This window comes from Rana temporaria, chromosome 12, assembly GCF_905171775.1.
Source record: "Rana temporaria chromosome 12, aRanTem1.1, whole genome shotgun sequence".
Classification (NCBI taxonomy): Eukaryota; Metazoa; Chordata; class Amphibia; order Anura; family Ranidae; genus Rana; species Rana temporaria.
In genome coordinates, this window is record NC_053500.1 from 26,428,370 (window position 1) to 26,441,634 (window position 13,265).

The 13,265-nt window shown below is 44.9% G+C and overlaps 1 protein-coding gene across 1 annotated transcript in view; it reads right to left on the reverse strand.

The window, feature by feature from the left end:
* Positions 1 to 5,539: 5,539 nt before the first annotated feature.
* The window catches only part of CRHR1 (corticotropin releasing hormone receptor 1), a 176,038-nt gene continuing 168,312 nt past the window's right edge, over positions 5,540 to 13,265 (reverse strand). The window contains exons 11-14 of the mRNA XM_040329804.1: positions 10,096 to 10,181; positions 9,843 to 9,978; positions 8,272 to 8,313; positions 5,540 to 5,819 (exon numbers count right to left, since the gene is read on the reverse strand). Of these exons, the coding sequence (XP_040185738.1) occupies positions 5,679 to 5,819; positions 8,272 to 8,313; positions 9,843 to 9,978; positions 10,096 to 10,181 (405 nt within the window). The 3' untranslated portion in view covers positions 5,540 to 5,678. The remainder of the gene's footprint in view (positions 5,820 to 8,271; positions 8,314 to 9,842; positions 9,979 to 10,095; positions 10,182 to 13,265) is intronic.

The window sequence follows — 13,265 nt, forward strand, 5'->3', positions numbered from 1 at the left end:
GGACACCCTCCCTTCCCAAACTACCATTCAGGGACACCCTTCCTTCCCAAACTACCATTCAGGGACACCCCCCCTTCCCAAAAATCAGCTTGTGGTGTAATGAATCACAGCACAGTGATTGGACACAAGAGGCATGATTTATGATTTCTCCAATCACAAGCAGGGGGCGGGGATTGTGCTCCTCCAGGCATTCCCGGCCAGGACAAGTACTGTCAGTGAGTAAAGCGGTGATGTGGCGGCCTTTTTTGGGGGCATCAGATTGGCAAAACTGAAAACTGCCGGGTTTAAAAGCGCCGGGAAAATAGAGAGCAGGTTCTCTATTTTCCCGCCGGGATTCCCAGCAGTTTTCCTGTCGGGAAAACTGTGAGGATGTATACACAGACGGTTTTCCCTGCCAAAAGCTCTCTTGTCAGTTTTCCTGGCATGAAAACCGGTGGTGTGTACGAGGCTTAAGAGGTTCTTCCGATAAAATCAGTATTACTGGCTAAGTCCTGCCGCTTTAACCTTCGCAACATCTCCAGAATTCGCCTCTTCCTGACTAATGACACCGCAAAGCAACTTGTTCACTCCTTGATTATTTCACGCCTTGACTACTGCAACTCTCTCCTTAATTGCCTACCCTTACGCCGGCTATCCCCCTTCAGTCCATTATGAATTTTGCTGCTAGACTAATACACCTCACTAACCGATCCGTGACTGCTGCTCCTTTCTGCCAATCCCTTCACTGGCTTCCCCTACCCCACTGTGTAAAATTCAAAATGCTAACCACAACATACAAGGCCATTCACAACATCGCCCCCATCTACATCACCAACCTCATCTGCAGATATCACCAAAATCTACCCCTACGCTCCTCCCAGGACCTCCTGCTCTCTAGCTCCCTTGTTACCTCCTCCCATGCTCACCTTCAGGACTTCTCCAGAGCCTCTCCCATCCTCTGGAACTCCCTGCCCCGGTATGTACGATCAGACCCTACCCTGTCCACCTTTAGGAGATCCCTGAAAACTCATTTACTCAGGGAAGCCTATCTTACACCCACCTAACAACTGTCCCCAAGCCACCACCATCAAATCATTCTCTGCAGCTATTACCTTTTGTACCACCACCCCCTCCCTTTAGAATGTAAGCACTACAAGCAGGGCCCTCTCGTGCCTTCCGTATTGTACTGTAATTGTGCTGTTGCCCTTATACATTGTAGAGCGCTGCGTAAACTGTTGGTGCTATATAAATTGTGTATAATAATAATAATGTAGCTTATCACTTAAAACTGCCATTCACGTTCCCGTGCCTACACCATGGGGTTGATTTTCCTAAAACTTGAAAGTGCAAAATCTCATGCAGCAGTGCATGGTAACCAACCAGTTTCTAACTTATTCAGTTTAGCTTTGGCAAAATAACCTGAAAGCTGATTAGTTTCTATGCAAAGCTACACCAGATTTTGCACACTCCAGTTCTAGTTAATCAACCTCATTGCGTCCTATTCTCCATATAGTTGATAGCTGATATTCCCCAAACTAGTGAAGCTCTGACAGACTGCCTGTCATGTGGTTGTCAGGTTCTGCTTACTACAGGGGTCTCAAACTGTTGGCCCTCGAACTGTTGCAAAACTACAAGTCCCATCATGCCCCTGTCTGTGGGATTCGTGCTTGCAACTGTTAGCCTTGCAATGCCTCATGGGACTTGTAGTTTCACAACAGCTGGAGGGCTGCCAGGTTGAGACCCCTGGCTTACTCCCTTGAACCTCCTGTACCATACCATTGCCCCACCACTGTGAGTGGTCTCACTAGCCAATAGCAAGATGCAGAAGATAGGAGGAGATGGCAGACCTGGAAACCAGGAATTTGTCTGTTAATTGGAGTGCCCTACAACAGTGGTCATCAACCCTGTCCTCAGGGCCCACTAACAGGCCAGGTTTGCAAGATAACTAAAATATATCACAGGTGATATCATTTTCTGCTCAGTGATTGCAGTATTCTAGTCTGCATCTCCCCAAGGTAATACATAAAATCTGGCCTGCTAGTGGGCCCGGAGGACAGGGTTGATGACCACTAGGTTGCCTGCTCTGTGTTAGGTATTGTAAAGAGTCAAACAAAACCAATGCATGAATACTAAAACCCCTACCAAGATGGTGCTTCCTTTATGTTTAGGGCAGGGATCCTCAAACTACGGCCCTCCAGCTGTTGCAGAACTACACATCCCATGAGGCATTGTAAAACTGACATTCACAAACATGACTAGGCATGATGGGAATTGTAGTTCCTGAACAACTGGAGGGCCGTAGTTTGAAGACCCATGGTTTAGGGTGTCAACCCTAAAGTCAAGCCAGTCATCAAGGACACTGATGTTTAACAACCAGCAAACCTTGCCTACATGCTTTTCCCCCTAACTGGTGTGAACTCTACTACAGGCCAATCAAACTTCACAGCAAGAAAATGAGGGGAGAGGGGGTATATATATATCAGCCAACTTAAACTGATGATCAGTATAATTCAGTTAGCCCTCTTTTCCGCCACAGTTACAGTACCCCCTCCATTGTCTTTTTACAATGACTAAATAATATCATAAAATAATCTCATAAAATAAGAACACCAGACAGAACATAAAGGCTTGTAAACGCATACCATCTTTTGGATTAATTTTTTTTATATCATTTTAGGTAATATGTTTTAGGGTTGTTGATATTTGTAAGAGGCTGACCAATGCACAGTATAGGAGAAGATGAGTAGAGACAACATTTTGCAGGGTGTCTTCTACCACACAACAGCCGAACATATTCAGTCTTTCAGGGCCTGGTTTTGAACCTGAAACCTCTGCTGTGTCAATCAATGTCTCCTCTTTCTGAGCCACCTGGAATGGTGGACAGTTCCCAAGACAATTTCTTGACTTACCCTGTCTTGAAACTTGTTTGTCTTGAACTCTTTGCTCCTCCCATGTTTGCCAGATTATTGTATTCTCTCCAGCCAGTATCTCGCTCCTGTCTTCCCTGCTGCCACCCATATTTTGCTACCACCTGTTATCAACCTTTAGCTTGTTCCTCGACTATGCTTCTGCCTGATTCCAACTACTCGTTACTGACCTATAGGCTTGTTTACTGACTACGCTTCTGTCCCTGAGCCATACCTGCTTATCTGCTATTGGACCCTGGCTTGCTCACCTCCCGGTGGGCTGATCCTAAGGATCCCTTAGGGCCTGGATGTTAGCAAGCCGGGGTCCAGTAGCAGATAAGCAGGTATGGATCAGGGACAGAAGCGTAGTCACTAAGCAAGCCTATAGGTCAGTGTAACAGAATGACCCATGACACCCAGAGACTTTGGAAGGATGATGGGTACTCCTGTGCCAGCGTCACTAATAACTCTTGGGTGTAGGGTCATCCTGTGCCCCTTTTGGGCATAGAGTGACTGAGAAATATTAATTTTTAAATTACATGAGATGGGACATTACTGTTAATTCATGTTTTGCAGGATCTTGGAATACTACAGTTTGATTTCATGCTGACCCTACCGGTCAATAGTGACTCATTCCTCTGTGTAACATAGGCTGTTGATATGCTAATTGAGTCTGTACTGGGGTGAGGTGGATTTGAGCTTGGTAGACAGCCTGGCCCCAGATCTCTCATTATGTATGCTAATACTGTTTTATGTGTGGAATGTACTTGTCAACTGTAGTAATTATTTCAGATCGGTGCCAAAACGTCTGACATAGAAATGTGTATTATACAGGTGAATCACTTATTGTCGGAGACGTAACGTCTGGGGGATAATTAACTCCTATGTAATTATCTAAAAGAATGTGATTGAAGCATTGAGTGATGTTGGGGGTGGAGAATTTGATTGTTCCTGTGCTTACTGAAACATGCCTTGTAACTGTATATAAACCGGAGAGCTAACCATTAAAGCATTCATACATTTTGACTCAGAGAACGGAGCTTGTCTCGTCTTTATTCTGGGGAAATCCATATGGATCGTGTCTGCTGGATTGTGGCGTGTCGGAAGCTGTCTTGGGTTGATGGAATGGGAATATCGTAAACGGTGGTGACCGTTACAGTCAGTAATGAGTAGTTGGAATCAGGCAGAAGCATAGTCGAGGAACAAGCTAAGGGTTGATAACAAAATATGGATGGCAGCAGGGAAGACAGGAGCGAGACCTGGTGCCAACACACAGCAAAATCCATCTCCACCATCAGGAGCTCTGGTGACCAATGGTTAGTACTAAGACTGTGCACCTCAGATGAGCCCATGTTATGTACCAGGGTTGACTGACTGTGTATCTATCCTGCTGGTTGGTGGTAATTCTGCTACTGCTATAGCAACTGGTCTTCGAGCCTGAGCCCTGATCGTGACACAGTCTTTTCTTAGAACATTAAAATCTTATTGGCCACCATGGCCAACAGTTCCACATTTTGGTATCATTTATATAATTTGTGCTCAGTTTTTCCTACTTCATTAACATACTTGCTATTTGTACATTATTGCATTCTGAAATAATACAAAACTTGACAGAGGGACATTTGCCTCAGTCATAACCTAATCCGAGAAGCCTGACATAATCCATTCTCGACCCTTACATCTGTATGACACTTGTTTCAGAGAAGCAGCTGTGGCACACATTAGTAGACAATTTTCATCACCATTTTAAGGATTTATTTGTGTAGCATGACAATATATAAAGACATTTTTTATATTTTAGTGCAACACTCTAACATATATATATGTGCAGCAAAAATGTCCATAGCACAAAGCTATTTGGGTTGCAGATCCGGTCCACAGTGGCACTTTTTTTTTTTTACTGACCCAGTCAGACTTTCATAAGGTCCAATGTTAGAACATTCACACATAGAATCTCTTTGTACAAATTCGCACATGATATAGAATTGTTATGACCCAGCATACCGATTTGATGGATTTAAACAGACATATTGTTTTCTTCAGGCTTGCCCTAGCTGCGTTACAATTGCAACCGTATTACAAAGCCAGGCAACAAAGCGAGTAAGACCAGTGCCACTTGATTAATAGGTCAGGCCTTGTCCACTTTACTCCTGAGTCAAGCAAATCATCTTCCACAATGTTGACCAGCCGACTTGACTAGAAGGCCACTGCATAAATTTCATTGGTTCATTTGGTCCCCTTGATATACAATCACATGGCTGATTATTCATTGCTGGGGTACGTGTGACCTGAAATGAAGGGCCACCTCCATCGGCACAGATATTTGTGCTCATAGTCTGTGTAGAAAATAAGTGTATAGAATGATTCACAAAGTGTTAGGTAACTTTCTTGTCACCAATGAAAAAGCCTGGTGCCAGTCATTTTCCACGTTGAGGCACAGAGGATTGGCTAGGTAGCCTAGATGCACATTCTCAGTAATTGTTTGGTTGTGGCTGGTGATATATCAGTAGAAGTTTATGGATTGTGCTGTGTTCTATCTATTGGTTTCTCTGCTTTAGTGGTTTTCTGTCTCTGCATTAGTCCCTAGCAGTTCAAATCTAGCAGTTGCCAATATTGCACTAAGGCGGAAAGTTCAGTTGCTCCTTTCCATCATCTTTTTTCTGATTGTCGAAATACAATTAGTTGGACACAAGGAATGTGGTCTCTCAGTTACTGTTCAGTTTGGAGCCTCTACAACCTCTCATTATAGGGTTGGGTAGGAAGCTCTAGAGGAGCCATTCAGGAAGTGGTGGGTCAGATAGCAGAAGATTGCTTGATGCTATGGAAGCTAACCCGTGTAGGTGAAGTGGGAATGGACATTGCACGGGCAACACGAGCTCGGATAGAGTGCTTGTCCTGCCAACGATGCCATCTCTTTCTGACTGCAGAGCGCACCTGGAAATGAAATTACATAATTACTAGTTCTATTCCCAGATAAGTTTTGATTTAATTATCACATGATCATTACTGTTTTATGTAAAAAGGGACAGAAGAAGATTAAAACCCTAGCACTGAACACCATTGATACGACTATTTTCAGCTCAACCTACCCCTGTGTTACTTAGAAGTTGCACTTGAAAAAGAGGAAGAATAAGGGATGTTACATGAAACATTTCAGTCAATGATACATGGACCAATGCCAAACCAACACAGATGTCTGTACTTTGGTTTGGTTTAGTAGGCTTTTTCAGACGTGGTGTTCCCCTTGTAGTGCCACCCCCCGCAAGGGCCGCAGATATTACCAGGTTCTTTCCCACTACAGTGCAGAGGCAGCCAGGCACACAGTTAGGATTCATTTCCATGGACGTTTTTACAGCCACTTTTCTGAGCGTTTTTTGCAGCTTAAAAACAGCTCTCCATGTTAGTCTATGGCCTCATGCCCACCATGACATTTTTGAGCTGTAGATGGCTGAGACGTTTTTAAGCTGCAAAAAAAAACCCAGGACCAGTGCGTTCTGAAGCTCCAGCGTTAGAGCTGTAAAAACGCCAGACGTTAAAAAACGCTCAAAAACGCTACCGCTGCGTTTTTGAGCTCCAGCTCAATAAAAATAAAATAAAAAAAAACATGGACAGGCGTTTTTAAGCTGTAAAAAAGGCAAAAAAAAAGTGGCTGTAAAAACGTCCATGGAAATGAAGCCTTAACGTTCATCCACTCCGGCTCATTGATTAGTCTAGAGTAGGGATCTCCGAACTACGCCCATCCAGCTGTTATGGAACTACACATCCCATGAGGCATTGTAAAACTGATATTCACAGACATGACTAGGCATGATGGGAATTGTGGTTCCTGAACAACTGGAGGGCCGTAGTTTGGAGACCCCTGGTCTAGAGGTTTGTCTTTTTCTGTAATTAATTGCATAAAGGAAACTGGGGAGGGGATTTGGGGTAGTGTGGAATAGTCCAAAACTCTTGGACACAATTTTCAGAGGACAATTTTCTAAACAGCAGCAGCACAGCTTCTTTTCACTTACAGCTGGAGATCATGCAATATTTGGTAAATCGGGTGCAGCAAGACTGGAAAGGTCTATAGGTTGAAGACCATGAAGTAGCTTGTAGGACACATAGACTAATCTGGGACAGTCTATAGCAGGGGTCTCAAACTGGCGTCCCTCCAGCTGTTGAAAAGTCCCATAATGCCTGTGAGAGTCATGCTTGTAAGGCGGCGTACACACGGTCGAACATGTCCGCTAAAACTGGTCCGCGGACCAGTTTCCGCGGACATGTACGACCGTGTGTACGGCCTAGCGGACAGGTTTCCAGCGGACAAAAGTTTCTTAGCAAGCTAAGAAACTTGTCCGCTGGAAACATGTCCGTCGTACATGTCCGATGGTTAATACACCTAATCGGACATGTCCGCTGGTTATGACGTGTAACCAGCGTCCCGAAATCCCGCGCATGCGTCGAATTGATTCGACGCATGCGTGGAAGCATTGCACTTCCGTGTTTGAGAACGTCGGTGTCTTCTACGTCACCGCGTTCCCTGTCCGCGGGGATTTTGGTCTGATGGTGTGTACACACATCAGACCAAAAGCTCCCAGGAGACATGTCCGATGAAAACGGTCCGCGGACCGTTTTCATCGGACATGTCTCCTCATGTGTACTGGGCCTAACTGTCACCCTTGCAATGCTTTATGGGACTTGTAGTTGCGCAACAGCTGGAGGACCGCCAGTTTGAGAAATCTGGTCTATAGGTTCACGGTTGGGGACAATGAAGTGGCTTGTAGAACAGACAGAAGGCTCCACTCACAGAATCCAGGAACTGGGTCAGAGGATAGGTGCAGCCCTATTTAGGCAGCTCAACATCAAGTCGCGGGGGGAGGGGGGCAAATGCCCCCTCCTCCTTTCATCTCATTTATCCATTCCCTCAGGTGGGAGAAAGACAATTTCCTAAGGGCTCCAAACAACTATTTATCTCCTCTCCTGGCCACTATCTTTGCACACCTCCCTAGGGTATGGCTCAATATTCAGGCTGGTCATTTAAGTTCTCCCTTTCAAAGTTTCACAAACTTCTTCTAGAGGCAGGGGGAAGCGATCAAACTCCCAGCCAGTGCAGCCCCAAGCAACCCGGTATAAACAATCATTGCTCCTCTGGCTACAGCAGGAGCCAAAAACTAAATTTGCCTAGCAGCCTAACTAGGAGGGTGTTACATCCTGTTTAACCATGTGAATATAGACCAATAAAGATAGAAAAGTTGACTGCTTGTTCAGTTAACTAGCAAATATGTATTTATTTTAACAGTGCATTTAGCTGAAATCTGCTTGTAGTCCCATTGATGTACTAGTTGTAGTCCTGAAACAAGCTAGAACACAGACCACTACAGTGCTAAAATAATTCAATTACACATACCTCACTGTTTAGGAAACAGTAGAAGACTGAAACAAAAAATCCCTAAAGAAAGAAACAGAAAGAATTAGCAACGGGATGTAGCCATAGTCCGGCATTGTGTGATTTATGGTGGACGAGAAGTGGTTGCAAATGACTGAAAATCACCACATGTATGTCCTGAAACTGAACAGGTGCCCTAGTGCCTATCAAAAGAGTAAGAAGACTTTAAACAGCAAGATTACACACAAAAACATATATACAGTATCTCACAAAAGTGAGTACACCCCTCACATTTTTGAAAATATTTCATTATATCTTTTCATGTGACAACACTGAAGGAATGACACTTTGCTACAATTTAAAGTAGTGAGTGTACAGCTTGTAATCGGACCTGAAATGGTGAAAGAGGACACACCGGACTCCTGCTGTTAGTCGATGTGTGCTCATATGTGAACCCAGCCTTAACCACTTCCCGCCCGGTCAATAGACAATTGACGTCCGAGAAGTGGTTGTGAAATCCTGACTGGACGTCTATTGACGTCCAGCAGGATAACATGCCGGTAAAGAGCCTCTGACAGACGCAAGTAGAGGAGAGCCGATCGGCAGCTCTCCTGACAGGGGGGGGGGGTTCGCGCTGATTGTTTAACAATCAGCGCAGCTCCCCCTCGGATGCCCACACTAGACCACAGGGAAGCCGCCAGGACCACCAGGGAAGGGGGCAAAATGTGTAAAAATGTAAATGTAAACATGTAAAAAAATAGGCACAATAAATGCCAATCAGTGCCCACAAATGGGCACTGACTGGCAACATGGGCACTGACACAATAGTAAAAATGGCAAAATAGTAAATAAACAAGTGCCACCCCTCAGTGTCCATCAGTGTCCATCAGTGCCACCTCTCAGTGCCCATCCATGCCCAGTGCCCACCTATCCCACCCATCAGTGCCACCCATATATACCCATCAGTGCCACCCATATGTATCCATCAGTGCCACCCATATGTACCCATCAGTGCCACCCATAAGTACCCATCAGTGCCGCCTATGAGTGCCCATCAGTGCCGCATATCAGTGCCGCCTATCAGTGTCCATCAGTGCCGCCTATCAGTGCCCATCAGTGCCACCTCATCGGTGCCCATCAGTGCCACCTCATTGGTGCCCGTAATTGAAAAAGAAAACTTACTTATTTACAGAAAAAAATAAATACAATTTTTCCCCCAAAAATTTTTTTAGTTGTTGCGCAAAAAAAAAAATCGCAGAGGTGATCAAATACCACCAAACGAAAGCTCTATTTGTGGGAACAAAATAATAAAAAAAATAATTTGGGTACAGTGTAGCATTTGGCATTCAAATTGCGACATTGCTGAAAGCTGAAAATTGGCTTGGGCAGGAAGGTGTATAAGTGCCTGGTATGGAAGTGGTTAAACTAGTTATGTTTGATGGTTTTGAATAAAAACTTTTTTTTTTTACAAAGACACAGATGGCTAGTGATCCAGATACCCAAAATATCACAATATATATATATATATATATATATATATATATATATATATATATATATACACTCAATACTGGTCAATTTCCCTTTCCTACCTGGAAGGACTGCAAGAATGAATTGAAATAGATGAAGACAATTCGTGAGTTTTCATCTTCTCCCGGAGTGACAAAGAAAAGCATGTAGGTGATTCCCAGAAGAGGCAGCAGAACCAAAGTCGCCTTTACTGCTTTCCTGGAAGGCAATGAAGAAAAATGAACAAGATACTCAAGAAGGGAAAGACAGCCTAGAGTGTAAGAAAACAAATAGAAAGAGCGAAAAGATAAAACATATTCAAAAGGGATAACTTACCTGTACTGGATGGTCTCTGAAGTAGTGGAGGCTCGGAGCTTTGTCATCAGAATCCTCACAATGTTAAATAAAAATATAAAGTTTATCTAAGAAAAAAAAAGTGAATATTGTTAGATTTGAAACATCAAATACCTGTATAATGATGAAATGCACAATAAGTATGTGGGTTATTTGAAGGATTTAGTTTAATTCTCACCCTATTTGTATATTCTCACATACCGTGTTCCCCCGAAAGTTAGACCTACCCCAAAAATAAGACCTACCCCGATTTTTGGGAAGGGCTGCAATATAAGCCCTACCCCTAAAATAAGCCCTAGCGTGGAGTGCTTGTGTGTATAGTGTATACACTACTCCGTTGCAGAAGTGTATAGTGTGTAGACTGTGTGTGTCAGTTGTGCCAAGTACATTCAGAATACAGCCGCTCTGCGATCAGCTGATCTCCTGCTTCTTTCCTCCTCTCAAAATTAATATAAGACCTGGGCTTATTTTCGGGGAAACACGGTAGCTCAACAACATAGAAGAATGAGCTCACATCCATACGGTTACTATGCCACTGCTTTATTCAGATTGGAAAACTCTGCACACTTCCATAAGTAGGGACTGCTATGCTGCTTTTCAGTCCCAGAGTGCAGTGCTAGGGCCAGATCCACGAAGCGCAGCGCTTCTCTCCGTCCGGCGTAGTGTATCTCGGATACACTACGCCGCCGTAACTTACTTTTTTTTGTATCCTCAAAGATTTCCCGCCGTAAGTTACGGCGCCGTAGTGTAACTTAGGCGGCGTAAGGGCGCGCAATTCAAATGTATGTGATGGGGGCGTGTTTTATGTTAATACGTCGTGACCCGACGTAAATTTTTAAATTTTTTTTTGAACGGTGCATGCGCCGTCCGTGGGGGTATCCCAGTGCGCATGCTCGAAATTAAACCGGAACAAGCCAAATCTTACGACGGTGACGTCATTCTACGCAAAGCCCTATTCGCGAACGACTTACGCAAACGACGGAACATTTACAAAATTTGACGCGGGAACGACGGCCATACTTAACTTAGGATACGCCTCATATAGCAGCGGTAACCATACGCCGGAAAAAGCCGAACACAAACGCCGTAAAAAAATGCGCCGGACGTACGTTTGTGGATCGCCGTATCTAGCTAATTTGCATACTCGACGCGGAATTCAACGGAAACGCCACCTATCGGCCAGCGTAAATATGCACCTACGATCCGACGGCGTACTAAGACGTACGCCTGCCGGATCAAGCCCAGATTCCGTCGTATCTTGTTTTGTGGATACAAAACAGAGATACGACGGCGTAATTCGTTTGAGGATCTGCCCCCAAGGCCGGGTACTCACGAACAAACATGTACGGTGAAAGCGGTCCGTCGGACCGTTTTCACCGTACATGCCTGCCAGAGGGCTTCTGTACGATGGTTGTACACACCATCGTACAGAAGTCCGCGCGTAAACAATACGCGGGGCGTGTCCGCGTCGTCGCCGCGACGATGACGCGGAGACGTGGGCGGGCCTGCCATTTAAAGGCTTCCACGCATGCGTCGAAGTCATTCGACGCATGCGAGGGACGGCGGGCGCCTGGACATGTACGGTAGGTCTGTACTGACGACCGTACATGTCCGAGCGGGCAGGATTCCAGCGGACGGTTTTAAAACACGTCCAGGAATATTTGTCCGCTGGGAAAAGGCCCGGCGGGCAAATGTTTGCTGGAATTCGGCCCGCTCGCGCCCACACACGACCAAACATGTCTGCTGAAACTGGCCCGCGGACCAGTTTCAGCATACATGTTTGGTCGTGTGTACGGGGCCCTAGTGTGTGAGTCTGCTGGCGTTAGACTGTAAGATCCAAGAACCCCTTCAATATTTTTTGTACATTTTTATACAAATGGAACCAGCTCTGACTGTACATCAGTGGTCTCCAAAATGCGGCCGGGGGCCGGATGTGGTCCTTTCCTTGCCTTTAAGCTTGGGACATTATTCCTCCCCTTGATATAAGGCACTAGTCCTTCTACATAAACAATGGGGCATAGATACTTCCACTGATACAAACAATAGGACATTATTCTTACCACTGAACCCAACAACGAGGACCTATTTTTCGCACTGACACCAATGATGGGACTAGTCTCTTCCCACTGGCACTAACTGCAGGGCCCTATTCTTTCTACTGACACCAATGATGGGGCACTATTCCTTGCCTTAATACTAACAATGAGCAACAATTCCTCCCACTGAAACCTTTGATGGGGCAGCACTCGTTCCCCTGATACAAAAAATGGGACACTATTTCTCCCAATGACATCAATGATGGGGCACTCTCTCTCCCCCTAATACCAACAATGGGGCAATATTTCTCCCACTAATACCAACGATGGGCCATTCTTTACACCCATCAATGCAAGGGCATTTTCTACACACACTGGCCACAGTCCGGCCACTCTCAAAGTTGAAGGACGACAAACTGGCCATTTGTTTATAAAGTTTGGAGACCCCTGCTGTACACTATCATCTTTGTTACTTGTCTACTAACACATTAAAGTGGATGTAAACCCGAAATATTTATTTTTTGGGCTGGCACAATGTATAGTATAGGATTTTAGATCATCTGTGCCCTGTCTTGCCACAAACAGTTAATCCAGCTCTGAGCAATCCTCTTACCTTTTTTCAGTGAGATAAAAACAAACACACAGAGAAAACCCTGTCTGTTCTTCCCCCTGCTTTGAGTGACAGGTGGTTTACATATCTCATGCACAAGCCTGAGACAGGCATTTTTTTTTAATTCCCACCCCCACTCCTTTCTTCTGCAGCTCTCCCAGGATTGGCTGTTCCACACATCAGCATGATTGGGCAGGCAGTGGTTACTTTTCTGGGTTTTGACTGGATGTTAGTGATCATAGCAGAATTTAGTGTAATAAATTCACAGGAGAAAATGCATGCTGACAAGGGGAGTGTAGAGGTGGGCGGGGAGTCTACTGACATCACGACTCCACCCACCGAGCTCCGGACAACAGACCCACCCACAGAATCTGCAGTTTTTCAGTTCTTATAACAGACAGAGGGGAGACATTTGACAGGTAAGGTTACATGTAGAAGGCATCTATATCCTTATAGATCAACACTATGGCAGTAGTTTAGAAAAGATGAGAGTGGGTTTACATCCA